Raw genomic sequence first — 27,621 nt, forward strand, 5'->3', positions numbered from 1 at the left:
ATGCATCCTTGCAGAATAAAACATTTCTTTCTTTCTTTTGAGAAATCGGCATATTGGTTTCTGAAGAATCATGTGACACTGAAGAATGGATTAATAGCTTTGCCTCACAGAATAAATTATTTTTTAAAATATATTAAAATAGAAGAAAACACTACTTTAAATTATAATACAATTTGACAGTGTTACTGTTTCCCCCACCCCAAACTTTTGACCGGTAGAGTAGTTCTTTGTTCTTTATATTCAGCATTTATTGGTCAAAAAATAAAATTTTTAGTCTACAAATATTTTGTTAAAACATTAGGAACGCTATTCTAATAGAATACTATGAATTATTTATTCTTTAGTTATTCATTGTCCATTTTTATAATGGAAACATTCTGACTGACACATAACTTGTGCATCTGCACAGAGATTCTTATTTTGGAGAGATTCAACCTCTGAGATGCTGGCAGTCATGGTCTAAAGGTTAGAGAGTCAGACTTGTAGCCGGAAGGTTGTGGGTTTGAGTCTCAGTACCAGCAGGAATTGTCAGTGAGGGGAGTGGATGACCAATGCTCTCTTTCACCTTCAGGAACCAAGACTGAGGTGCCCTTGCAAGAGACCAAATCCACTTAGTTGGAACTGAATCCAAAATGAGTTTTTAATGTCAAACTCATTGAAGATTAGCAGATATGCTGTCGATTCATTAAGTGATAAGATGTTTCCTCACAAAGGCAGTTTATACAGTTTATTAAAGCTTCTCCTCCATTGGCATTCATTCAAAAAGGAGCCTCTTGATGCCTCTTGTCATTTTGGAAGTCCCTTGTCCCTGGAAGCAGTTTTGATATGCATCATTTTGTGCAGATGTTGTAATGTTACATTTATGATGATTTTATGATAAATCTCAAATCTACAGGATGTTTTGGGGTGTGCTACAGTGCTTCAGTTGACCAGTGTTCATTTACTGTTCAGCTTCAGCTCAGGCGAGTCAATCCTTACCATTACTGACTTACTGGACTATTTGAAAAAAATACATTGTCCTTCTAGTTTTCTTAATTAAAAACTTTTCATCTTCATTTTCATCAACATTTAATTATTTTATTTAATCATTTAATTACCTCCATACCCCCCCCCCCCAAAAAAACCTTTTGTTAAGGAACAGCATCTTTAATAATTCTGCCTCTTATGCACACACACATATACACTTTCCATGGCTTAATCTTAAAATAAGTGTATTATGGGCTGTTTCTCCTGTTTCAATACAGTTTTGGCTGATCTCATATCCTATTAAACTCATCATACGTGCTTGTTCAAAGTTGGCTGTATATTTCTAGCTGTCCTTATACAGATTATAAATTCCCTTTCCCCTTGGTAGACTATTTGATGGCCTCTTGGTGGATGGCTTTCTTAATACTGGGGCTGAATAGGATTTAATGTAATCCCACTCAGGGAACAGATGGACTGATAGCATTCCCTGCCTTAACACAGACCTGCGTTTAACCCATGGGCTATATTTATACCCCAGTGAAGCCCCTCCCAAAGCCTCTCACTTAGTTTTCCCTCTGACAATAATTCTATTGCCTGAACATTTGAAATAGATCTTCATTTTAGATTGAACGAACCACATGCTCTTTCAGTGTTTGTATATATGTTGATTAAAAAAAGAAAGGAAAAAAAGACGACTGAATTGATTGATTAGTTTGTGGTAATCAAACATGCTTGTGTTTAAGCTTAACCAAGTAACTTGCATTGATGACAAACCCAAGAAATGGCATACCCGAAACAGATCCATGAATCTTTTGGAAAAATACATTTTTGTCTCATTTGAAAGAAACTTGTAATTTTGTTGTCATCAAGTAATAATGAATTACAATCCTCCTAGCCTCCTAGCGGTAAAAGCATACAAATGTGTGAGTTACTGGCGGAGGAACACACTTTTGGTAATTAAGAAAGTGAGCGTTGGCTTTGCGCGGATGAATCTGATGGGTACCGGTGCATCATAGCGAATGTCATTGAGGACATCAAAACGTTTCACCCGTAAATAAATAAATAACGAATGAAAGAAAAAGACTGACATAAAAAAAAAAATAAAAAAAAAAAAAAGAGACTACTGCACCATAAGAAATCCGCGGAATCCGTCCCGACATTCAGTAGTTGGACATATTGATCTTCTTAGGAGAAATAAAGAGACACAAAGGAAACATTTATTGAAATTAAGCGTGTAGGGTAGCGCAGATAATTTTGCGTTTGGAATGTGATGAGAAATACTGAGATCAAGTTGAATTGAATCATATTAAACGCTGATTATAGACTTAAGAAGGCAAAACAATGCTAAGAAACAACGCATGAAGACTCTTTTTTTATCAAATGGGTATTATGAACATTAGAGATCTCAAAAAGATATAATTTGTGTGTGTGGTTATTTATTTATTTATTTTTCTCCTGTGGGTGGCCATGCGCTATCTGCGCTCTAATGAGATTACTCCTACGCCACGGCAGGTACATATTCACCAATTTGAGGTCTCAAAATAGATGACAGCCATTAAGGCAGAGGAGACCACGGAAGCTGGATCGCATTGCCACCCAACTTCCTGACATTTTCTATCTGCGTGGGAATCCACGCTATCCCCGGGAGTGAATTAAAGACAGAGGGCAGCAGAGCTCCTAAACCCGACTGCTCGGGATGTGTTCGGCACTGAGGAGTTTCTGATACTCTCCAGCCGTCTGAGGGGGATTTGCATGGCTTTAGAACTCACGCAGTAAGACTTTCTACGCTTCCTCAATCGCTGCGCAGTAGCGCGTCAAGGAAAGTTAGTGGCACTTTGCGCGCATAGCGAGTTTTTGGATTGTTATTCCAATGGTTGACAAGTCGTTGGATGAGGAGGTGAGTGACTAAGTAAGGGGTTTATTTCTCGTTGGGTCGGCTGCTCTGAATCTCATTTGGGGGTTGTGTGTGATGTGAATAGTATCTTCGGTTCTTGGCGCGTAACGGCGCCTGGAAATGTTGTGAATTGCGCACAGGACGCGTTGACGTGCTAGCAATTGCATTTGGAAGATTTATTGATGAAAACCGGCAAGTGGTTTTGATACAGTGACTGACACAGTTTTCCAGGCTGACGTGAGGGATGTGTCTACAGGACTCCGGATTACCGTATGTTCATCCCATTACGCCGCGCATTCCCGCAATCTGTTGCCTCCGCGTTTAATTCACTTAACGAAAGTAAAATAGAAATCGATCACTCCAACATTGATTACAGCCTAAAATATAACATCAGTACGCATGAAAAGTTTGACTTGCATTCAATCGTTGCATTTACACAGTAGGCTACTACAGTTACTACAGCCATTCGTATTATTGTAAAATCATACAATTAATGTGAGATCGTTTTTTTTCTCAATGATCTGTCATTTTAATTTCTTTTATGAAAGTGGTGACTATTAAACCACAGCCGCCCAGTTGTAACAATAACTAGTAAGCATGATATTTTTGTCTTAACTATTTATCATGGTATTTTTTTTATATATTATTTTTTTTCAGTGAGATGGTTAAATTATAAAAATGATGAATTTATGACAATTATACATCTTAATATTTAAAAAGTGAAATTTAAACCTAATTTGACCCTTGACTTCTGTTAATGTAACTTATGGTAGATCGGTTGACTTAGTCATATTAAAGAAGCTTATTGATTAAGACAATTAATTTTTGTATTACAACATGCAGAACGATATGAAGAGCTTAATTTAAGTTATTCCTTAACCAAACCAGAGAGATCTTCTCTTTTATTCTTAAAGTTTTGATGTCAGAATTATAATCGATAAACATTCTAAGAAAACATCTTTATAGTTCTGATGGTCAAAACCCACAGAAGAGAAATTAAATCTCATTAATATCTCTGTTCTTTCTCCTAAATAGAAATCGTATTCGTTTGAGAAGGCTAGTTCTTTTGAGAAACAGCTCACCTTCTGTACGTCTTAAAAAATGTCTCAAACTCCAAAGGCTGATATCAGCATAAGCTCAAACCTTTATCATATTCCTCCAAAACCAAATGATCTGAGCTATGGAAACCTCTTTTTTTAAATTAATTAATTAATAATTAATTATTTTTTTAAGTAGTTTTAAAAGAAGCATCCAAAACAAACAAAGCTGATACTTAAAATGAATCCTACTGTAAGAGAGAGTCTCCTGGGCTATAAAAGCAAAGCAATTTCTGAACAATATGATTTAACTCTGGGGAACCTCCATGTCTCAGTGTTCCTGCAGATATGTCAGTGTGATCCAACACCAGTGATGAATTGCAAAGTTAGACGTTTATAGAAGGAGCTGGTGTGGAACTACAGCAACACGAAATGTCAAGAGAACACAATGAAGTGCTGCTGGCCTCCTCTAGTGATAACCTCCTCTACCCCTCCCTTCCTCATTAATTATTGACCCCCACCACATGTTCCTCAACTCCCGTGTTATTTGTGATGGTGTCTGTCTCCATGCTGCAGGTTAGGTCAACAGCTTGTGAGTCACCCAGCGGGTCTATTACCATGACGCCGTGTTTACCCCTTTTAAATATTTACAGAAATAGATGTGCTGGTGGGTTTAACACTAAATCAAATGAGCTTATCCAAACCTTATCCCCATTTCCCCAGCTAACTAACAAAAATATTTAAACAATAATCTCAGTTCACGTACTTGTTCATGTGCATTTTAAGGGATATTTTGTACGATACGTTATGTCATCAGTTACTCTCCCTCATTTTGTTCCAAACCGACTTCGAAACACAAATGAACACGTCAACACACATACACAGAGCTCATCAAATACAGTCACCAGAAGTGCTTAAATATTTACAGAAACAGACACATGCTGGTGGGTTTTACAGTAAAATAAATGAAATTTGACAACCTCATTCCCATTTCCTCCACTGACAAAAATATTGAAACAATTTTCTTAAAGTAGAGCAATACAGAATATAACAGATAATCCTTGGGGTTTCTATGACAACTTTTTTTTGCAGGTCACAAGCTCAAGATATAAAAAATAAAAAAGAACCAAAGATGTCCACGTACTTGTTCAAGTGCATTTTAAGGGATAGTTCATCCCAAAAATGACAACTTATTTACTCACCCTCAAAGCATAGTTCATTCAGAAATGAAAATGATGTCAAGAATTACTCACTCTCATGTTGTCTCAAACCCTTTTGTTCGAAAATGAATGTCTACACACATACAGCTCATCAAATATGGTCACAAAGCTTGTAAATATTTACTGAAATAGGCACATGTTAGTTCTTCCCAAAATAACAACTCTGTCATTTACTTACCTTCAACTCTGTCATTTACTCACCCTCATGTCTTTCCTAACACTGTTTTGTTCACACAAATGAACATTTAAACACAAGCATATAGCTCATCATCATTTAAATAAACTATATTTACTATACTCTTGCAGGTCTCAAGCTCAAAATCCAAATACAACTGAGCCAAAAATGTCCATGTAGTAGTTCACTGCATTTCAAAACATAGTTTATCACAAAAATGAAAATTTGGCCATTAATTACTCTTGTGCAATGGATAGTTTATTCAAAAAGGAAAATGATGCCATCAATTACTCACATTCATGTCATTCCAAACCCTTTTGTTCACCTTCGAATTACAAATGAACACGTCAACACACATACATAATGCTCATTAAATATGGCCAACAGAAGGTTTTAAAGAAATAAACACATGCTCTTGGGTTTTACAGTAAATTAAAAGAGCTTATCCAACCAAATTCCTCTGCTGATGAAAAACAAAACAAAAAAAACATTTAAACCAAATTTCCTTACAATAAAATATAATACAGAAGATATAATTTCTAGCATAAATTCTGTGTGTGCAAATTCATATCGGCTATTTTGAAATTGCCAATGTGGCCAGAAGCCAAGCATCTGTCGCTTTTTAGCTATGTCCTACATGCTTTGGATTCTGTATATTTCAGCGCCCACCCCCCACCCATCATGCTTTGCGTGGTTTGATTCATTGCTAGGCTGTCCATCATTGTTTCACTGTCTCTGGCTGTCTCATTAAAGACATTGGCTAATAGGATTTAACCTGCTCTGAGGCAACCATAGTAAATGCTCATTTAGCTGGAGCACCCTCATCAAATGGGGCCTCTGTAATCAGACACTCAGGGACGTTCGTCCCTCCAATTTATCTCAGCCACCTGGTCTAAACACTGACTGGAGGCGGTTGCATCACTGAGGGCTTGTGGGATACAGTGAGCCTGTCATTAAAAAAAGAAATGTCGTTTGACACGTTTGACCCCTCTGGGGTTGGTAAAACCAGGAAGGGGACAGAGTGAGAGAGTTTTGACCCTCTGATGGAGGTCGCCCTCTGACAGAACCCGCAGTGGCTTTGCATTTGCTGTTGAGCTGAATTCTGTCAAGGTCTTTCTCTAGACTAAATACTTCTCAGCTTGTTGACAGTAGGTTTTCATTCTGATTAGAACTTGACATTGTAGCATCTTTATTTTCAGTGTACTCTTGCAGAAGAAAAGTCTGTCACTTATTCAAACTCTTGTTGTTCCAAGACCATAAGAATTTAGTTTTTCTTCAAAACGCAGATAAACACACATTAATGCACAAACAGAGCTTATCAAATATGGTCAACAGAAGCTCAACTACTGTAAGTTAGCAAGCACGTTGAGCTTCCATCGATCCGTTGATTCATTTTATTTCTGTACGTTGATCAATGGTTATATTTGCATTTACATGTATGCATTTAGTAGATGCTTTTATCCAAAATGATTTACAATAGATGAGCATAAGCAATTCATCACAGAGGTAACACTATTAGCAGTATGCAATGCCACATTTATTAGAACACTAGATTAGGAAAGAAGTTAAAGCAGAGGAGAAATGCAGAAAAGAGAAAGGAGGATATTTTTCTTGGCAAGTGCATTGTTTAATGGAAAACATGCGTCTTCCACTGCTTCTTGAAAGTTGTGATGTGTTTAGCAGTTTAGGTGAACACTCTTGGAAGCACTGTTTAATCCTGCGCATCCAGTATTGTGCATTTTTTTTTTTCAGGTGACATCACCACATAAGTCATAAACCTGGCATGATTTTGATTACATGCTACAAGGGGTGGAAATTATCCTGTAAATTGCCAGAAACTTTCCAAAAATTTTATATACAAAGATTTTTATCATATATATATATATATATATATATATATATATATATATATATATATATATATATATATATATATATATCCCAGTATATTTTATGTGTGACATTTAGATTTGCATCAAAGCCCAGTTTAGTTTGCCTAATACTGTTATGGAAAAGAACAGGTCCGTTTTGAAGCCATTTTCATAATTTTCCCATTTCATCCTTGATTTTAGCGAGCTGAACTGAAACATCTGAGGAAATTACCCCATGAAATCTTTCAGGAACAGAATGAAGTGAGGACAGAATCAATTCAGCTTGTGTTTCAGGGACTCTCACAACACACACACTTCGGTGCACATACCCTGCTTATTTTAAACCATTAATCACAAAATAGGACAGAACAGAATCATTCAACTGAAAACATCCTTTTGTGCCAACCTCTGATGATAAATCAATTAATTTGGTTCTATATTACCCCATATTTTGATTGTTCATCTTAGAACATCTACATTGAGCTATTAACGCATAGGTTCTTGTGTTTTTGAATGAAAGGAAATTGTCAAGAAATGTGGATTAAACCACATTATAATTTAACCCCATCCATATGCTAAACAGCTTTACTTCAAAGTAGATGACAGCTCAAGAAGCGTCACTCATCACAAAGCAAACAGACTAAGTCATGAGTCAGAGGTAAGACTTATTTCTGTTAATTGCCGTGGCAGATGACGTCTTTCTTTCTAAAAACACACACTGCCTGATTACCTTACACCAGAGATAATGCAAGAAGATTGATTTCAGCCACTCACCTAATGGACAGTAAAACACCACTGGCACATTCAAGCCTTAAAGGAACAGTTCATCCAAAAATGTATTCTATTAAAGTGCCCCTATTAGCCATTTTTTTTAAGGTGTAACGATGGTGAAATTCTTGGGTACAAGACTCAGTGCCATGGCATTATAAGCAACAATATATGAATAATAAAATAATAATATACACATTTACACAATATACAATAGGCAATTGTACACAATATACAATATACATATTTCCATAATATACACATAGTGCACAGAATACACAAGAGACTTATAAATTACAGCTTTTATATATGACTTACAGTGATGTACTGTGTACTGTAGTGTTTAATATGAAGTTCAGTGCAGTAGTTTGTTAGTGCAGAAGAGAAGATAGAGCTGAATGTGTTCTATGCTATGCAGTACAAGACAAGCTACAGTGCTGTCAGAGTCAGCGTGGTTGGTGTGCAGATGTGTGTAGAAGAGTTCATGTCTCGGGTGGCAGGAGTCTCTGATGATCTTCCATGCTTTCCTTACACATCTCTGGGTGAAGATGTCCTTGAGGGAGGGAAGCTCACCTCCGACGTTGTGCTAGGCTATCTGACCTATTCTCTGCAGGGCTTTCCAGTTGAGAGCGGTGTAGTTCCTGTACCAGGCGGTGATGCAGCCAGCCTGGATGCTCTCCACAGTGCAACTCTAGAACTGTCTGATGACTTTTGAGCTCAGACCAAATTTATTCAGTCGCCTTAGGAAGAAGAGATGCATTGTTACACAGTCAGTCCTGTACAGGGAGTACAGGAGAGGACTGAGAAGACAGCCCTGTGGGGCTCCAGTGTTGAGGGTCAGTTGGGAGGAGATGTTGCTGACAACTCTGATGTTGCTGCCAACGCTGCCGTCTACCTGTCGTCTACCTGCACAGAGAACTGTTCAGACCGAGAGCCCGGAGTTTCACCACAGGCTCAGAGAGCTGTAGTCAACAAACAACATTCTCAGATATGTGTTCCTCTTGCCAAGATGGGAAATTGAAGTGTGCAGGGTGAAGGCAATTGCATCTTCTGTGGAGATATTATTGCGGTAGGCAAAGTGCAGTGAATTGGGTAATGCTGGGAACACAGAACAGATGTGATCTCTGATAAGCTTCTCAAAGCACTTACTGATGATGGGAGTCAGAGCAACAGGGCACCAGTCATTCAAGCAAGAAGCTTTGGGTGTCTTTTGTTTTGGCACAATGGTGGATGTTTTGAAACTTTTGGGGACAACAGATAGGGGAAAGAAGAGGTTAAAAATGTCTGTGAAGACTCCAGCTAGTTGGTGAGTGCATGTTTTACGGACTCGACCAGGAATGCCATCTGGACCTGTGACTTTGCAGATATTCCCGTGCTGGAGTGATCGAGTAACATCCGCTACAGACACAGAGAGTGGACGAGCCTCAGCAGCCTCAGCCGTGGTAGCACTGTGTGGGGGAGGAGCCATTGGTGACCCAGAGGTGAGCATAGAAGGTGTTGACCTCATCAGGCAGTGAGGAAGCAGTGTTTGTAGCAGGGTGTTTGTGATCCTTGTAGTCCTTAATGTTGTGGAGTCCTTGCCACATGTCTTTGTTGTTGGAAGTAGTGAAATATGCTTCAATGTTATCTTCGTATTGGCATTTTGAGTCTTGAGGACATAGCTGGCTTGCTTATAATCATCCACATTACCAGAATTTAAGGAAGAGGTTCAAGCATTGAGAGCCATGTGAACATCAGTGTTAATCCACAGCTTTTTATCTGGGTAGGTTCTGATTCTTTTGGTCGGTACAACATCTTCTATGCACTTCCTTATGAAGCACATGACGGTGTCTGTGTAAACATCAATGTCGTCATCAGATGCAGCCCCGAACATATCCCAGTCGACGTAATAAAAAAAAGTCCTGTAACATAGAATCTGATTGGTTCGACCAAAGCGGAATTGTCCTGAGGGTGGATGTTTCCTGTAAGCCGGTGGCCAGGGGCAAGGACCTGTAAGAAGTCCGGAAGGGAGAGTAACAGTGGTCCAGAATCCAATCTCACCAGCTGTTGCATGATATGTGCTGGAAGAATTTTGGTGCAGTCCTCCTAAGATTGGCTTTGTTGAAATCCCCAGTTATAATAAATGCAGCATCAGGGTGCACGGCCTCCTGTTTGTCTAAATGTACATTCTTTCAACTACAGCACGAGTTGTTGATCATGATTCATACGTCTCCTTCTTTGTTTTTCCCTGAGAGATCCCGTATTCTATAAGCGTGGTGCAAAGGGAATCATGTAGGTTCGATGGCAAACTCTCGAGACATCCAGGTTTCTGTAAGGCAAATAATGGAAAAGTCCCTGATCTCAAGCCAGAAAGAAATCCGCGCTCTCAGTTCACAGAGTTTATTGTCCCGGGTCTGGATGTTAGCCAGTAGTATACTTGTAAGTGGTGGTCGGTCAGTACGGCGTCTTAATCTGATGAGAATGCCGACTCTCTTTCCGTACTGTCCGGCTTTGTTTTTGACGTCGTGGTTGGGTGGCCCACACAAAGGACTTCACAGTGTTGTTTGTAAACAACTGGTCGGTGTTGCGGTGAGTAATTGTAGAACCAAATTCCAGGAGTGTTTGTCTGTTTTAAACAATTAGAGCAACATCAACCAAAACAAGAAACATTCAAATTACATAAAAGACAAACCAAAAGCCGCCAGTTTGGGTCAGAACTTGCAACACGGCGGCCATACTCGGAGACATCTGGGCACAGTCTTTAAATAATTAGTAAATGACTCGTGTGCAGCAGTTCAAAGAATCAGTCTCTCTAAACCCCTCAGATGGTGCAGTTCTTTGTGATTGGTCTTCAGTGCGTGTCAGAAACTAAATGCCCATTTCCATAACGGAATGACAGCACCTGAGTCTTGTCAAAACATAGAAAAGATGGTATCAAATGTTCCTTACCAATTCGAGCCAGAGTCTGATGATGAAATGGTTGATGTGGCTGATCGACAGGAGACTGATTTGTAGGCATGACTGGAGCAGGACATTTCAAAGTGTTAACAAGTTCATGGTAATTAGAAGATGTGACAAAACAAATTTACTCTCACTGCATAGGATACAGTGTCTTCTTGACATGATGTTAACCACAAAGAAATGTTAGTGTTTGTGGGCAGGCAAGTTGGCGATGTAGAATGTGGGTGGACATTATGCAAATGTGTTACTTTGTGACATACAGCCGTAACATAATTCTGATTAAGATCAGTAAGGTAATGGGCCACACCGAACCTCAAATTGCTGATGACTCATTTAGGCGATTGTGAGCCGACTCTTCTTTTTTAATAGAAAATAACTTTATTTATCATACACTGTCGGCCTCACAACTATGCACATAACTAGTTTATGTTCACATACAGCTACATGGCCCACTGCATGAAAGGTGATATTCAAAAAGGCATAATAGGGGTACTTTAAAAGTCTGATAGTTCAGTTGTGGATGAACCAGAGTCAAATGGTCAAGAACTGCTTGAAAAATTTTCAGAATACCTTCTCTCGTGTAAGAGAATACGGGATTGGAACGCCATTTAGAGAGATTAAATTTCATTTTGAAATAACTGTCCATTCAAACTTGTATACATTAACTAAAGCTAAGCACAAACTATCAAGTCTAGTGTGGTCAACAGTGGTTGAATGTATGTTAATTTCCTCATGGTAGAAAAAAAATCACTGCCTCCTATAGTTCCATCACACTGTATTTCGCCCCTGCCTCATTATGTTCTGACTGTTGTTTCTAGTCACCGTGTGGCTGGAAGTAATGGTGTACTGTTCCACAGTCAGTGAAACACAGAGCAGTGTAATACATTAGCTATGTTGACAGGTTCACTGTGGCCCATTACCTTACTGATCTTTGTCAGAATCCCAGCACACTCAGTTAAGCGTTGAGGCTGACTGATTTTAGCATTACCCACAATTCACTAATAAAAGTTCATTTATCTATCTATCTATATAATAGAATATAAAATTATATCTATAATTGTCTGTTTTTCACTCATAAATCCATTCATCCATCTGTCCAAGTGTTTCCACCATTAAACACCCCAATTTTGAATACCTGGGCATTTTAAAAGGTTCCCTAGTGGTAATTTTGACATGGGTGGCACTCAAGTGCTCTTATCTCATAAATACGATTATTTTGATGTTATTTGAAGGCAACATATGTTCAGCCCCTCTTTGTAAAATTGTGGCTCTTGGAAGCCTTTACACAGTTGAGCAGGTGTTGTCTCAGTTACTCTCAGAGATTAGGGTTCAACTACAGGGCCCTGTTCTAGACCATTAGCTTATTGGAGGCTCCTACCTTTATTGTGCACTGATTGTAAGTCTGCACACAAAAGGCCGCACTCAATGTTGTCTAATTTCTCAAAGCTAAAAATAAATTTTGAAGGAAACACATTTATATATCTCGCCCCTTGACATACTGCATCTGCTGTCAATCCGTTGCATTCTCACAGTGTAGCGTTGAAGCATCTGTCATTGATTGTCCAGAGGAAGACCTTTGTATTAACGAACACAGGGGAGAGATATGGCTTCCGTACTGACAACAGAGGATGAAATTGGATTCGTGTCTCCAAAGACTCTTTCAGTTCGGAAGAACAAAGGCCATTCATAATGAAAGTCAGTGAGCATGGCAGTGCAATGATCATCTCCAGTGTTGAGGGTTTTGATGTAGTACAAGTCGAAAGGCTTGAAAGTACATGTCTCCCTCCCTCCTTCTCTAGGGTTGACTCTTTTTCACTCAGCAATGGAACTTTTTGTATCTTTGAATTTGCTGATGTGATTTGACATCTGGATCACAAAAAGTTATTATCATTAATTTTTTTTAAATTGGCTTTTCAAAATAGCCTCTTTAGGTTTAGCAAAGACATGTCGGCATGTCCTGATACCCAAAAGGAATCTGTCAAGATTGTATTAAAGATTCAGAAGGCTAGCTTGTGCTTAGTTTATGTTCCTTCAGTTTCTTATGTGATTTGGAAGTGCACTTATTTCATTTATTCCCATTTACACAGTATATCTTTCGATGACATCAAATGAATATATATATATATATATATATATATATATATATATATATATATATATATATATATATATATATATATATATATATATATATATATATATATATATATATATAATGTATCACCAATTATGAGAACCGGGAAAACAGGCCATAGAACTGAAAAAAATAAAATGTAAAATTATGTTTTTGCTTTTCTGATGTGATCTGAAAATTTAAAAGGGAGAAAAATTTTCGCCAGGCAGATTCGAACCCGGGTCGATCATGTCAAAATATGTATGACACATGTTTGACATGTCTGCGTCACTGGAGATGATTGTCATGTACTGTCTTTTGTAATCTTGACAATATGTATGTTTGCATGAATAATAAACAACTGATAAAATTATCCACCCCATAAATATAGTATTAACAAACTTTGATGCAATAAATAGGGTATGATTTAAAACTGAGCATCTTTCCAAAAACTTCTACATTTCAGTCTCTTTTCAAGTATTAGTGTATATAATTAGTTGTATTTATAGGGGTTATTATAGCACAATTCTATAATAAGGGGGTTATTACAGAAACCCCCTGGACCTCACTAATTTTCGAAGTGTGTGTGTGTGTGTGTGTGTGTGTGTGTGTGTGTTGTAACGGAAACAGGTCAATTTAGCTCAAAGGGAATCATTTAAGATTTTAAAGGGAATTTGAACAGAATCACTGTTTCACGGCTGTTCACGGAGACGCGCCTGCGGTTCAGTGAACGAGCCGTTTAACATCAAATCTGCGCTGGATACTAATATCCAAACTATAGTGAAAACACTATCAATTAGCACAATAACAAGATCGGCAGTTTAAGACATTAACTTGTAAGCACAAAACACAAGATACTTCTCTTTTCAATATGAATAAGGCTTTATTAGATAAATCTAAGACATATAAACTAATCTAACACATAAACGCACGCACTCACACATTCACACAAGTTGCAGGAAGATCGAAAGTTAGGAAAAGATGAGTTTAAGAGAATGGAAATATGGAATTTCAAGTTTACAGCAATACGTTAAATTGCATAGACATGAACAACCATCAATCACGTAATTAGCCCTTGCATTGAGTTCCTTAATGTGACTAAAATTATATTAGATACACCAGCACAACAAATATCTGGGGATACGTTGCCTTAGTTTCCTGTGAAAGGGACTCCCGTTGAAAGGGGTATCCCGGTGTCGCTGATTGGCTGGAAGTTCAGTAGTGAAGTGACGTCTTGGGAAGCCCGTGGTTGTTGGGCGTTGGCTGAAAGTGCAGAGTCGTGTGCGCTGGTCGAAGTTGAACGGGCATCCGAGGTCAGGCTTCGGAGACTCGACGTTACAAAACTTAACTCAGAACACGAAACTCTCAAACGGAAAAAGAAAAGAAATAAAGTTTGACGAGACTAGGCCGGCCGGCAGCAGGCAGGCCGAAGCACACAGGAACCGCGCTCAAACAGTGATGAATAAACCGCATGGCTAGAAGCTACAAGCTAGCAGAAGCATAGCTAGAGACTAGAAACAGACATGGCTAATAGCAGCAGCAAGGGACTAAAAGCAGACTAAAAGCTAAATTTCATGGTGTCCAAAGTATTTAAACTTCCTTGTTGGCCATCCCTCAAATGTTGCCTTGACCAATCAGATATGGTCTTGAGTCTGGGGGATCATAAATCATTTGTTTATCTTACCAAGCATGTGGTTCTTGCCTCACAGGGTCTAAGTTTGGACATGATTCCTATAACACGATTATGATATATTTTACAAATAAATGATTGTCAGGACAATATCAAGCAAGAAAATTTGATTATATCAATACTAGACATGACTATGTATCCTATAGTTATCAAAAGACATACACAATAAGTGATTATACATGATAGTCAAATGTGTGGGTTACACATAAATGAATATGGAGTTAAGCAATGGAACGATTCATTTATAAGTCTTTTTGAGTTCATTCTGGTCCATATATAATGTACAAAAAGCAGTTTCTTTGCCATTCTCTGGCAAAGGGACTTTTCTGTGAAGACATAGGTTTAAAGCCCTTCCCCCTTAGGAATTTCAGTCTGGTTCTGCTGGGTGGGGGAAGTCAATGCAAGTATTTAACTTGATCTCCTGGGTTTACATGTGATGTCCAGCGTTGCATTTCAATCACGAACAATAAATTTGAAAATCTCTTCTTCGAATTAAAATTGTCAATAATTGTTCTATTGGTGTTAATGTTGAAAGCTGTTGTGTGAACAAGTTGGTTGGTTGGTTATCTTGCTTGGTTCTTGTGGCACTAGAACTGATTTATGACTTCCTGAGGAGTTCGGCTCTCGTTTCAATGCACACAGCTCTGATAGACTCTTTAATTTGTCTGGTTCGACTCATTTCTGCTACAGTGTATTAGTAAACCCATATGCATCTGTACCTCCAGAACTCATAGATTTCCACAGAATCAAAAAATCTGTTTGTGTCTAATATTTTTCATTAAATATTAAATAGCTATTCATTTTTAAGTTAATTTTTAATATTCTTTTTTTTTTAGATTCATTATTATTTATTAAATATTTAGGCTAACTTATTGATTATTCTTTTAGCTACCAAAAAGGCTGTTGTCACCTTAGTTACTGTTAACACATTTTATTAGGTTTAAATCAGTTCAGCAGAGTTTGATAGTGTCAGAAACAGGTATAGAATACTCTGCTTGTGCCTGCCTGTTACTTAATATGGGCCAACATAGCCGGATAGAAAAAAAAAAACACTGTCATATAATATATTTATAATCAGTATTGACAAAATTAACATAAAACAGATTTGAAACATGAATCCTGTTTTCATTAAACACAGCATCTGATATCAGCTCCATCTATTGAACAGGGTTGAGTCTGACAAAATAATATTTTGCATATCACACAAGGACTGAAAGATATGCACCAAAAATATTATCGTGATATATATTTTTTATTTATCAACCTGAAAGTTAGCATGACCCTGGCTCTCCTCGATAAAAAACCAATAGGCTTTTGGATTATTGCAGAAAACAAGGTCTGTGGCCAACAAAAGACAATACTTTATATTGTTTGTTGTGCACATTTTGTTCACCAATGAACACAACATTTATGAGTTTCAAAGCCAATATACAATGTCTCATACTAAAAAGCTAATTGTGGGCTATAAAGCAACACCTCAGTTGTGAGACTCCAGTGTCACCACCATTAAGCTTCCAACAACTCTTTTACTCTTTATTTTTAAATTTGAGTCAGCATAGTTGGCAAGAATCATAATGAGGATGAAAAAGCTGATTTATGATAAGATGAGTTCACCCATTTGGCATGATGACATTTAAGGTCTCCAAAATCACTGTAGTTCCATTTAGCCACTTGTTAGCAGCTGCATTTTTTAAGACAAATAAAAGCTTTAAAAAAAATGGGGCTGAAAAAAAATCACATTTCTGGTTTTACTGGTGTATTTTTAGCTGATGAACAAAACGTGAAAATATCCTTGCAGGCATTTAACCAAAAACCCATTCACTTTAGACTTCAGAATGATGGAACCGGAAGTGACAGAATGCTAACTTGTTTATGGTTTTAACCAACAAACCTTGTAAAATGGGTGATGAAATAAAATTAAGAGTTCGTAAAAATGAAACGGTAAACTTGTTTAGAACTTTTTTTCTGATGAAATGGAAACGCTGTTGTCAAAATCAAGTAAAATTGGGTACCATGTTATTTCAGTAATCAGTGTTTTCGAGCACTATTGTCTCTATCCTTCACTAAAATTGACCTTATTTAAAGCTGCAGTCGGTAACTTTTGACGCTCTAGCGGTTAATAAACAGAACTGCTTGCGTCTTGCAGAAGAACATCATAGCTGGAACTACTTCTCTCTGTTTATGTCTATGAAGAATCACAAAGGTACTGGGTTACTCCGCCGCGGTACTCCCGAAGCGATCTAAAATAGTTAGAATATAAACACTTATTATAGGTGCACCCTAGTGATTCAGGACAAGCTAAAAACACGGTTTGGAAAATGGATTCATGGTGTACTCGCTTATTATATACATTTTTCTACATTTTGAACACAAACAAAGTTACGGACCGCAGCTCTGATTGGTTGTTTCTTACAGGGAACGATGTATTTTCTGCAAATGGCAATAGGACCACTGGGAGGAGCCAGAGGAGCTTGATTTTTTCACAGATTATCTGTCCCATATTCTACTGTCAGGGCATAATGAAAGGTTTAACAGATATATTTTTACAAAAGTTACCTACTGCAGCTTTAAAGAATTGCTATTGATTTGATTGTGTTAACTATTTTCTTTCATATGATGTAGACTCTTATCATTGTAAGATTCACTTCTGACTCGGTCACCTCTGATTAGTCATAATATAAATGAATTGATGTTATTCCTCTAGGAGCAAAGCTTATCTCTTCCTTCCATCCAAACCTGTCAAAGCATGTTGGTCTTTGAGTCTTTTCCAGGAAGAAGTTCGTTGACCCCTCAGACATGTTGCAAACTTCAAAGCTGCACTTTGCTGTAGGTTGTTATATCTCTCACACGAAGAACGCTATCTATCTCTCTGCTAACTTCAAAGGGAAAGGTTATATGTGCATGCAGCAAATGCTTCCTGCCCACTGTTATTACCGAGGATTTCAGTTTGATGCAACATCCCCAAAGCCAAACTCTATTATTTTTATGACATAAAATGACTCGAGTAATTATGGCTGGGAAATTGACTCAGCTGGTATCATTGTCTGTTTTGATACCGGAATTAATTAGAATGTTCAGTGAGTAAACTTCAAAGTCCTTGGGATTGCTTTTAATGACAAACGGTAAATAATTTTGCTCAAAGAGATGAAAATCAAATGGTCACTTGGCATCTGAATCCCCCTAGAGTCTGTCTAGAAGTGCACTATATTTAAAGGCTACCAATTATACGGCTTATGACTTGTGCATCTTAAATGGTGCAGGCACCATTATGAGGCTCATATATGCGAGAGAAGCACTTCATCCGTAATCGGTCTCTTTTATGTTCACAGGTGAGCATGCTGTAATACATGAAGATGCGACAGAGGTCATGGCTCTTTAAATGGTTGGGAATAGGCATTGGCGTTCTTCTGCTCACAGCTGCAAGCTATTCTCAAGATTCAGAAGGTAAGTTCTCCCTCATGAATTTTCATGACTGTCTGGCATCAAACTTAGATGATGATATCTGTGCTTTCCAAAACTCATAAACTTTGTTTCATAAGCTGGTGTCCTGCCTATGTAGGCACACTCCTGATGTTCCAAAAGTTAGGCAGCGTGAAAATGAAAAATCCCAGAATGCACTGCAAATAAATAGAAAAATCATACTGTGTGTAACATTGTAACCGTCAATGTATGTGAATGTAACACATGCATTAACTGTTACATTGTTACACACTTTTTATTTTTTGCATAGTCACTGTATAATATGCACTACTAGTAGGATATGTTTGCCTCTGCAGAAACCATAATGACTCGGTATGACAGGATGATATATTCAAATTTCTTGCAGATTGTGATGTATGAAATCTGCCTCTCCAGCTTGTCTAAACACAGCTGGACTCTGTTCTCACTCGATATGGGATATTTGTGGATATGTGTGAATATCCTTTCACACTTTACACAACTGGAGTTTACTGAATAACCTTTTTGTTGCGTAGATGTTTCCCCTTTCTAGTGTTTTATCGATTTAGCACACTGATATGAAAGTAGAGAAACTCTATATATTGATCCTCCCCCTGCAAAGAGTTGGAAACAGCTTATCCATTCAGGCTTCAGTTCAGTAATATTTCTTTTATTTCACTTGAACACACTCATTTTCTGGATACAAAAATATTTTTGTCTTACTGTTAAATAAATAGTTCATTGCAAAAGAAGTCGTTTTTTTTATTTTTATTTTTTATTTACTGACCTTCATAACATTTAGAACCTATATACGGAGCCCCGCACATGACATGCAAAAAATAAAAAATAAATTGTGTGCACGATTTACTAATTCATTCCCTCAATGTACTAAAATGTGCAAACGATTACTATTTCATTCCCTCGATTTACTATTGCATTCCCTCGATTTGCAAAACGTGTGCACGTTTTAGTACATTTAGGGAATTAATTAGTAAATCGTGCACATGATTTAGCCTACTATTTTCCCCTGCATGCCATGTGCGGGGTTTTTTACCTATAAGCATTATTATTATTATTATTTTTATTATCATTTGCTATATAGAACACGAAATACAAATTTTTATGGAAGAACAATTTTTTCTTACAACAGTAGTATATAAATATCACCGCCATCAAGCCCCAAAACAGATGGACACCATAAGGTAACCTAAAAATAGCATATGTGTGAATTATATTTAAGTAATCAAACTGCCTTGTATGGAAAATAGTCCAACCAATCTCCCCTTCCCGTGAGCTGTAACCTCCAGAATGATTCTTTTGAGCTGGTTGTCAATCAATTGTTTGATCCAGTTAGCAAATCAGACTTAATGATTCATTTTCCTATCAAACTGATTTGTTTATGATTCTGACTCAACTATACAGTCTTTGTGGTTCTCAAGCTAAGATCTTACTGTAGGGAAGATTGTCAGTGAATTCTGACTTATGAAACCCTCAAGTGTTAAAAGGGGGGTGAAATGCTATTTCATGCATACTGAGTTTTTTACACTGTTAAAGAGTTGGATTCCCATGCTAAACATGGACAAAGTTTCAAAAATTAAGTTGTACGTTTGAAGGAGTATTTTTGTTCCAAAAATACTACTTCCAGTTTGTCACAAGTTTCGGAAAGTTTTTTTCGAGTATGGCTCTGTGTGACGTTAGATGGAGCGGAATTTCCTTATATGGGTCCTGAGGCACTTCTGCCGGAAGAGCGCACGCTCCCGTATAGCAGAGCACTGAGAGCACAACAGACATTCACTGATCAGAGCGAGAGCGTCGCGAAATGTCACAAAAGGAGTGTGTTTTTGGTTGCCAGGGCAAGACAACCCTGCACAGATTACCAAAGAAAAAACAGCATTAAGGGACCAGTGGATGGAGTTTATTTTTACAGAGCATCAACGGAGTTGTGCAAGTGTTTGTTCCCTGCATTTTGAAGTTGCTTGTTTTACAAACAAGGTCCAGTTTGACGCCGGGTTTGCGTATCGTTTATTTCTTAAGGATAATGCAGTCCCAACGAAAAAGGATCACGATCGTGTGTTGGATCTCTGGAACTGATTCTAGATCATAAATATACGCTGAATCTGACTGTTAGCCATGGTTTGTTTTGGTTGGTTTTGTCCTCACGGTGTCACAGCTTCCAGAAGCGCTCAACCCAAAAGCCTACTGGCGCTCGTGATTCTTTAGCTCCGCCCACACGTCACGCCTCCAGCCACTCGTGTTTTTCCGGGAAAAATCGGTACAGACTATCTTTCTCTTATGAATATAATAAAACTAAAGACTTTTTGGAGTTATGAAGGATGCAGTACTACTCTATAGGTACTCAAGATTAACAAGATATTGAGTGAAAACGAGCATTTCACCCCCCCCTTTAAAGACAAAATGTATTGTGTGAAACTAAAATAAATTACCAAACTAAAATATGTTACCAAAAGTAGATGGACTCCTGCCTTAATGGTTTTGAAAGCTGTGCAATGTTTTATATCTTAATGCTGCACCAAGCAGTGACATTCTGGAGAATTATGGGCTGCTAACTTTGTGGCAACAGTTTAGGAAGGGACTTTTTGTTCCAGCATGACATTTTCTCCTGTGCACAAAGTAAAGTCGATATAGAAATGATTTACTCTTTGTCCTCACTGAAATGACTGGAGAAGCTAGACTATAACAGGAATTAGCCGTACAGTGTATTATTTCAACATCACTAAGCTATACATTTACCCTACAGTAAGTCTGTCTGGGTTGAAGGCTTAATTTGCATTTGACCTCTAGGTTTGATGAAGAAAGAATATTCCAGACTGAACATTGATTTATTTGGTTACACCTTTTTTTCCAGTGTGGAAACATTTGTAAATCATTCTTTCAATGAAAATTTTACAGATATGTACATGTTAGCATTATTTATGGGGGGGTTCAACCTTAATGTTCATGGGTTGCTCTCCCCTCTGCAGTGTTATTTTGAGAAAATTGTAACTTTTTGTTCACTTTGCAAAAAATACCTACCTCAAACTTTGTTTTGGTATTCTTACATTACATTCTTACTTACATGCATTATTGCCAAATATGGCAACCATTCATGCTGAGATATGGAGTAGGTATACAGTACTGGATATTCTGGAAAAGAAGTCTCCCTAGATCATGTGGAAGATTTTTATTAGTAAGATTTTAATCAATCAAGAATAATCAATGTGAATCTAGCCATTTTTGTTGCTAGTTGTTTTCCATTATAATCCTATAGGTAATGGATAGAAAGGAATATGCTTACGTGCAGGAATGTTCAGAACTGAGAGAAACATATGGCCAGACATACAGAAAGGGGGGTCTTTCATTATACCAAAACAAGTAGGGGCCTCTCCTCCCTAGGGAGGGATCAAAATTGCAAGCATAAGGAAAAGTTTGACTATTTGTAAACGCCCTGTATAGGGTATATAATGAGATGCAACCTAGCTTTTCGGGAGATCTCCTTGCAAGGACCTCTCGGCTTTGTTTTGCTTAAAATAAAGTCTTTTCTTCTGAGAGAAAAATCCCTGACTGAGTTCGATTCTTTGGAGAACCGGCAAAATACACCACAATCAATAAATTGAATTTTTTCCAAAAACAAAAATAATAAGTTGCTTGGTATTTAAAATGAAAAATACCAGTATAAAACAAATGTAAATTGTAGTGGCATTAATTATAAACAACATTCATTGTAAATGCCAAGCTTAAACATATTCAAAGCTAAACTTAAACCACCAGTGTGTGGGAAACGTACTATACAAATAAATTTGGGCTCGCCAGTCTAAATGTGTGCTTGTTTTTTTATTCTTCAAGTTAATTGCATTGTATAAGTTGCTTTGCAATATACAGTGCCCCCAAGGGAACTTTATTTCAGTGCTTTTGCAATCTCTTGTGAAACTTTTGCATTTCCCAGAGAAACTTTGTATTGACTCACAAACTTTTGCCTTCCCCAAGCAAACTTTGCATTAACTTGTGACACTTTTGTGATAGGTCTGGGCGATACGGCCTAAAAATAAAATCTCCGATTTAATTTTTTTAAATTCAATTTCCGATTTTTTTTCTGATTTTCCCCCCTAATTAGGGAAAGCAATAAGTACAAACAGCAGACAACTTAAAGCAAAAGAAAAAAAAAAGCTTTTATTTAATCAAAAGTCAATCATGTTAATCATGATCGGGCGGTTGTTAATAATGCGCGTCTCGTCAGTAAAGCCGGTTCTCTAATCAGCGGTAAATTCCATCAGGTGCGTGATTTCACATAGAGCAGCTGTTACTACACATAGCCGTTTGTTAACTGAGAAGATGCGCAAATAAACGCTGAAAATGAAGTGGATTTGCACATCTTCTCAGTTATGGCTCCTTGTAGTAACAGCTGCTCGATGTGAAATCACGCACCTGAGGGAATTTACCGCCGCCTTAACACTGGCAGTTGAAATCCGCTCCGTAATACGCAATACTCCCCCAGTGGACGTTGTACTACACCGCTGAAAAGCTTCGGAATCGAGTAGAACAAAAATGGCAGAGATTAGAACGATTGATATTGTCTGTATCTGAATGTGCATGTCAGGTCAGCTAAATGTGATATAGTTGTATATAGGACTGCAACAACCCTGCACTCGAGCAAGAGAGACAAGTGTGTCCGAGAGCGGGGGGCACGATATTTAATTATTCATTTTAATTGTATTAACTGCCCTTATAATGTTAGAAAATCATGAAAAAAAATGACATGACAACTTATCGTTATAAAATCATTATTTATTTTATTAAAAGCTATGAATTCAGGTTTGTTTATCAGTACCATAGCAACGCCAACTTTCGCTGGAATTGTCAGATAGGAACCGTCCGTAGCCTTTCGCAAGAGTTAAATTTTTTGTACGCATACGGATGACCAACGGACACTATTTTTTTCGCACCGCACTCGTACGGACCCGGTTCGTAGCCATCCGCATGCGGTCTGCGAATCTCCATTGGAAATGAATGACTTCTGGTTGTTTCGTAGCCGTATCGGAGCTGATTTCAACTGCCAGTGTGAAGGCAGCGTGATTAGAAAACCGGCTTTACTGATGAGATGCACATTAACGATCGGCCGATCGTGATCGGAGCAGCCCTAATCAAAAGCAAGACAAATGTAACCCCCATTTTCATATTCGGCTGGTGCCTGCTGCTTTTGACTGCGATGGGCTTTAGGCAGCATGGGGTCTCTTGCTCCACGTCTGTCGCAGCAAACCCAGATGATTTCCAGACCCAGTTCCAAACAACAGATGATTTTTTAAATCGCCTGTAACAAAAAATTTGAATTAATTCATTCAATCGATTTTTTGCCCAGGCCTATTTTGTGAGGGAATTAATATGTGGTAGGAAAAACATTGATTTCAGTGCTTTTGCTAGCAAATGCAAAGTTTCACCGGGGAATGCAGTACTTTTCAAAGAGCTTGTAAATGTTTTGTAAGAGAATTCAAATTTTCTTTGTGGAACGCAAATTGTTGGCAAGAATTAAAAAAAAAAAAATAGTGAGAGAGTGCAAAATTTAATGGATAATCAGTGAGACAATGCAGAATTTTTCAGGGGAATGCCAAACATTTGTGAGAGAACGAATATGTTTTGTGAGAGAAATGTTACTTGGGGGAAAGAAATATGTTTGCGAGATAACACAAATGTTTCTTGTGGGAATGCAATTTGTTTGAGGGACAATGCAAATGTTTTGAGAGAATGTACTTTACTTTATACTTTAGCGAGAGAACCAAAATATTTTGTGAGAGAATGCTTATATTCTGTGAGAGAATGCAAATGTTTCTTGGAAGACTTTTATGAGAGTATGAGAAAGCATTTTTCCTCAAATCTAATTTGTTTTTTTATTGTTTCAGCAGTGTTAATTTTGACACGAAATTTTAATTTAGTTTTAGTCTTAGTCTTTTGACTATAATTCTTTTTAGTTTTAGTCAAGTTTTAGTCATCTGATTTGTTTTAATTTTAGTCTTATTTTAGTCGACTAAAATTGCTTGGTATTTTAGTCGACTAAAATTGCTTGGTATTTTAGTCGACTAAAATTGCTTGGTATTTTAGTCGACTAAAATAAGACTAAAATCAATAACAGATTTACTAGACAATTTTTTACAGCTGGTATAGGAAACAAATTAAACAAAATATATAAAACACAAATTCAACTTTATTTCAACACAACTGTGTCTTTATTTCGATTCAAAAGCTTTTATGCAGCAACAAACACTGTCATGATAATGTAAACAATAACTAGCTGCCAATTGACCATCAATAAAAGAAAAATAACGTTAGGTCCAGGACCTTAAAGCTTACAGCTGAGCTGAACAATAAGTGCATACATTTAAAGTAAATATTTAATAAGTTGGGTGGATAAAAAAAAGTAACAAGATTTTATAAGGTATTAATTTGTCTAGCAATATTGTATGTTTTAAATACTACAATATTGCTAGATTTGTATGTATAATGATAGGATGTGAACATTCATGTTTCACATGACTAATATAGAAATATTTGTGATATTGTCAACAAGTAGAACATTATAAAATATACTAAACATTAGTATTAATCAAATGTATTTATCATGATATTACGTATTAGTATTGTGCTCGCATCTAATTTGAAGAAGGGGCTATTTTACAGTACTTTTCAGTTCGTAATATTTAATGCTACAACATCTACGCACTGCACTATTCCAATTTTGCTTAGCTCAATAAACAAAAGAACATCGTTGTGAAATTACATTTGAGAAAATGTCCGGGTGGCTCGTCTGTAAATGTCTTTTCAAATTGGTTGTGTTCTTGCCACGAATGAGCGCTCTGCGTGCTTTACACTTTGTTTTGTCTTGTTCGTCGTCAAACGTGAAGTGAGCTGTGGACATTTTGTCGCTCTTTTAGACAGTAGGGACTTTAAGCAACAGCTGCGAATGGAACGGCTACAGCGACCGGAAGTTTGCCGTCACACCGCTGTAGCCAAGAACGTAAAAGTCACTAAGCAACGGTAAAACAGAACAGCGCAACGCAGCATTAATTCATTTATTGAGATCCAAAAAAATATATAATTTAAAAAAGCAAGAGAAGGATTGCTTTTGGCGTTAAATGACAATCTTTTGTCAGAAGAGGAGTTTTTAATATTGTATGATGTAAATAAGTCTAAAAACATAACATTTATTTACCTAACCTCTCACGTTGTAGCGACTCCGGCAAATCAGCTGTTCTCCCGTAGTAGACCGTTAAATTAGAACGTCACAAAGTAGCAGTTAAATTCGCGCAGGCGCAATACAACGCCAGAATGGCGTTGCCGTTCCACCAGAGGCTGTTGCTTAAAGTCCCTATCACCTCTTCGAATGCCGACTTCCCGGAGCTCATAAAAACTGAAAACCTTCGCTTCACGTCTCAATAAGTCAGGCTCTGATTGGTTCTCTTCTCTCATGCAGTCTGTTCTGTTTTGCCGGTTCTTTTGCTCATTCCTCGCATCTCTCCCGTCTGCTGATTTGATTTTCGTCACAGTCTATTTTCGTCTCGTCCTTTATTCGTTGACGATAATGTCAATCAATTTAGTCATAGTTTTAGTCTCCATCAGTGCCTTCTATTTTAGTTTTCGTTTCGTTTTCGTCGGCAAAAATATATTCGTGACGAAAATAATGACGAAAATATTTAGTCAACGAAATTAACACTGTGTTTCAGATGATAAAAAGGTGACTTACATTATGAAAAATACGATAGACCTCAAAGCTTTTGCTCCTTTGCGTAGCTGAAATTAAATAGAGCTGCATTCCAATAGACAAGAAAACTCATTTAGCTTGATGGCAGCTTTAGAATCAGGCAAAACCAACAGTGAGGATCCTGTGGTTTTAACAGCAGACTCTACTTTTTCCTGACTTTATCTCTCAAAGGATCTATCACTCTCCTGAGGTTCCTTGTAAATTAGAAGAAGGTCTAGAGAGAGCTGTTTCTAAGCATTCCCATTCATCTTGCTGCCAGTTGCTCAGCTGGTATATTATTTAAAATATATGCCTAAATTTACATTGAGAAAAATGCTTTTTAGAGCAGGTTGGTTGCAGGTGCTAACAGGACCATGCTAAGTAGCTCAATATTCATATTTTGGTCCACTATGTTTTGATTCTGTTAGATTTTGCATGTTCTCTGTTGGATACTTATCCTTGTGGACTTGAACTGAAAAGCTGACACCGCACCTTTTGCAGTGTGCAAGAATACCATTAGATTAACAGGCTAAAGTTTATAGTGGAGTTGGCCTCATGCACTCTATTCTCACTTGAACCATGACCACTAAAGTTCGTCAGTCCAGCTTCCCAAGCACTTGCTCTCTCACGCCCCCTAAGATTCAGATGTGCCCACTCTGTTCAGAGTAGTTCAGCTAGGCATGGCATCCACTGAATGCTAACTAAGGACAAGTCCGAGATTTATTCCAAGGAATATAATCTCATCCATTTTTCATCAGGCTATACAAATTCACAGCTCAGACATGCTTCATTGCTAAACATTTCAGTGGTCATTAGAATTGCAATAATGTTTCCCTTTGGGGACGCCACACGGTGTGAGTCAACATGCTTATATTGTATCAGGTCAGAGCTGTTCATAATGCATAACATGCTGCAGACCCATTGGAGTTGATGATGAGAGATTTTCCGATTCAAAAGAGGTCAGTATTTATATAGTGACTTAAAAGTAATTTAAAGTAAATTTGGCTTGTGGTTTAAAGTTATGGGATATGTAATGAGCAAAAACCAGTCCATTATTGTACGTGTGCATTCCCTTCATATTGTCCTTCCAATCACTGCGTCTTGGCATGCAGTAAAACCCAGAATGGTTGTAATTAAAATTAGAAAATACTTATACAAACTTTGGTACTTTCTCATTCAAAACAAATTCAATTGATTTGGAGTTTTTGCTGAGCGTGGTTATCTTCACACTTTCTTTCTGCCGAGAGCTGTGACTTAAGCGAAAGGGCAGATTGATGTATAGGAGACATGAAAAGGGACGATCAGCAGACAGTAGTGAATGGCTCCCTGTGGAGACATCAATCCCACTCAGAAGGTAGAAGTTGTGAACTTTGACCTCAGCTGTGATGGATGTCTGCCACCTGACAAGCAGCCATGTGCTGCAATGTGTTGATGTGGATGTCATTCCCGGATTGCACTGTCCTTTTATTGTTCTAGAGATTCTTCAGAAACCATGGGGCAGTAAAACCATATACCAGAGAGACTCAAATTCCACAGCTCTGGGGCCACTTTTAGAAAATGCTATCTATCTATCTATCTATCTATCTATCTGTCTGTCTGTCTGTCTGTCTGTCTGTCTGTCTGCCTGTCTTTCTGTCTTATTTGTCTGTCTGTCTGTCTGTCTATTTAAAAAATGCCGCAAGTGGTCTGATGACAGTATTTGCATATCCTAATGCTTGTCAATTATTAAAAAGAGAATATAAATTGTGAAACATTTAGTGAATTAATCTGATTACACAACCAC

General features: G+C 37.6%; 1 protein-coding gene across 1 annotated transcript in view; it reads left to right on the forward strand.

Annotated features, from left to right (window-relative positions):
* Positions 1-2,539: 2,539 nt before the first annotated feature.
* Positions 2,540-27,621, forward strand: part of LOC128024990 (protocadherin-15-like) — a 194,818-nt gene continuing 169,736 nt past the window's right edge. The window contains exons 1-2 of the mRNA XM_052610923.1: positions 2,540-2,863; positions 18,004-18,118. Of these exons, the coding sequence (XP_052466883.1) occupies positions 18,022-18,118 (97 nt within the window). The 5' untranslated portion in view covers positions 2,540-2,863; positions 18,004-18,021. The remainder of the gene's footprint in view (positions 2,864-18,003; positions 18,119-27,621) is intronic.

The sequence above is a fragment of the Carassius gibelio genome, chromosome A12, assembly GCF_023724105.1.
Source record: "Carassius gibelio isolate Cgi1373 ecotype wild population from Czech Republic chromosome A12, carGib1.2-hapl.c, whole genome shotgun sequence".
Lineage (NCBI taxonomy): Eukaryota > Metazoa > Chordata > Actinopteri > Cypriniformes > Cyprinidae > Carassius > Carassius gibelio.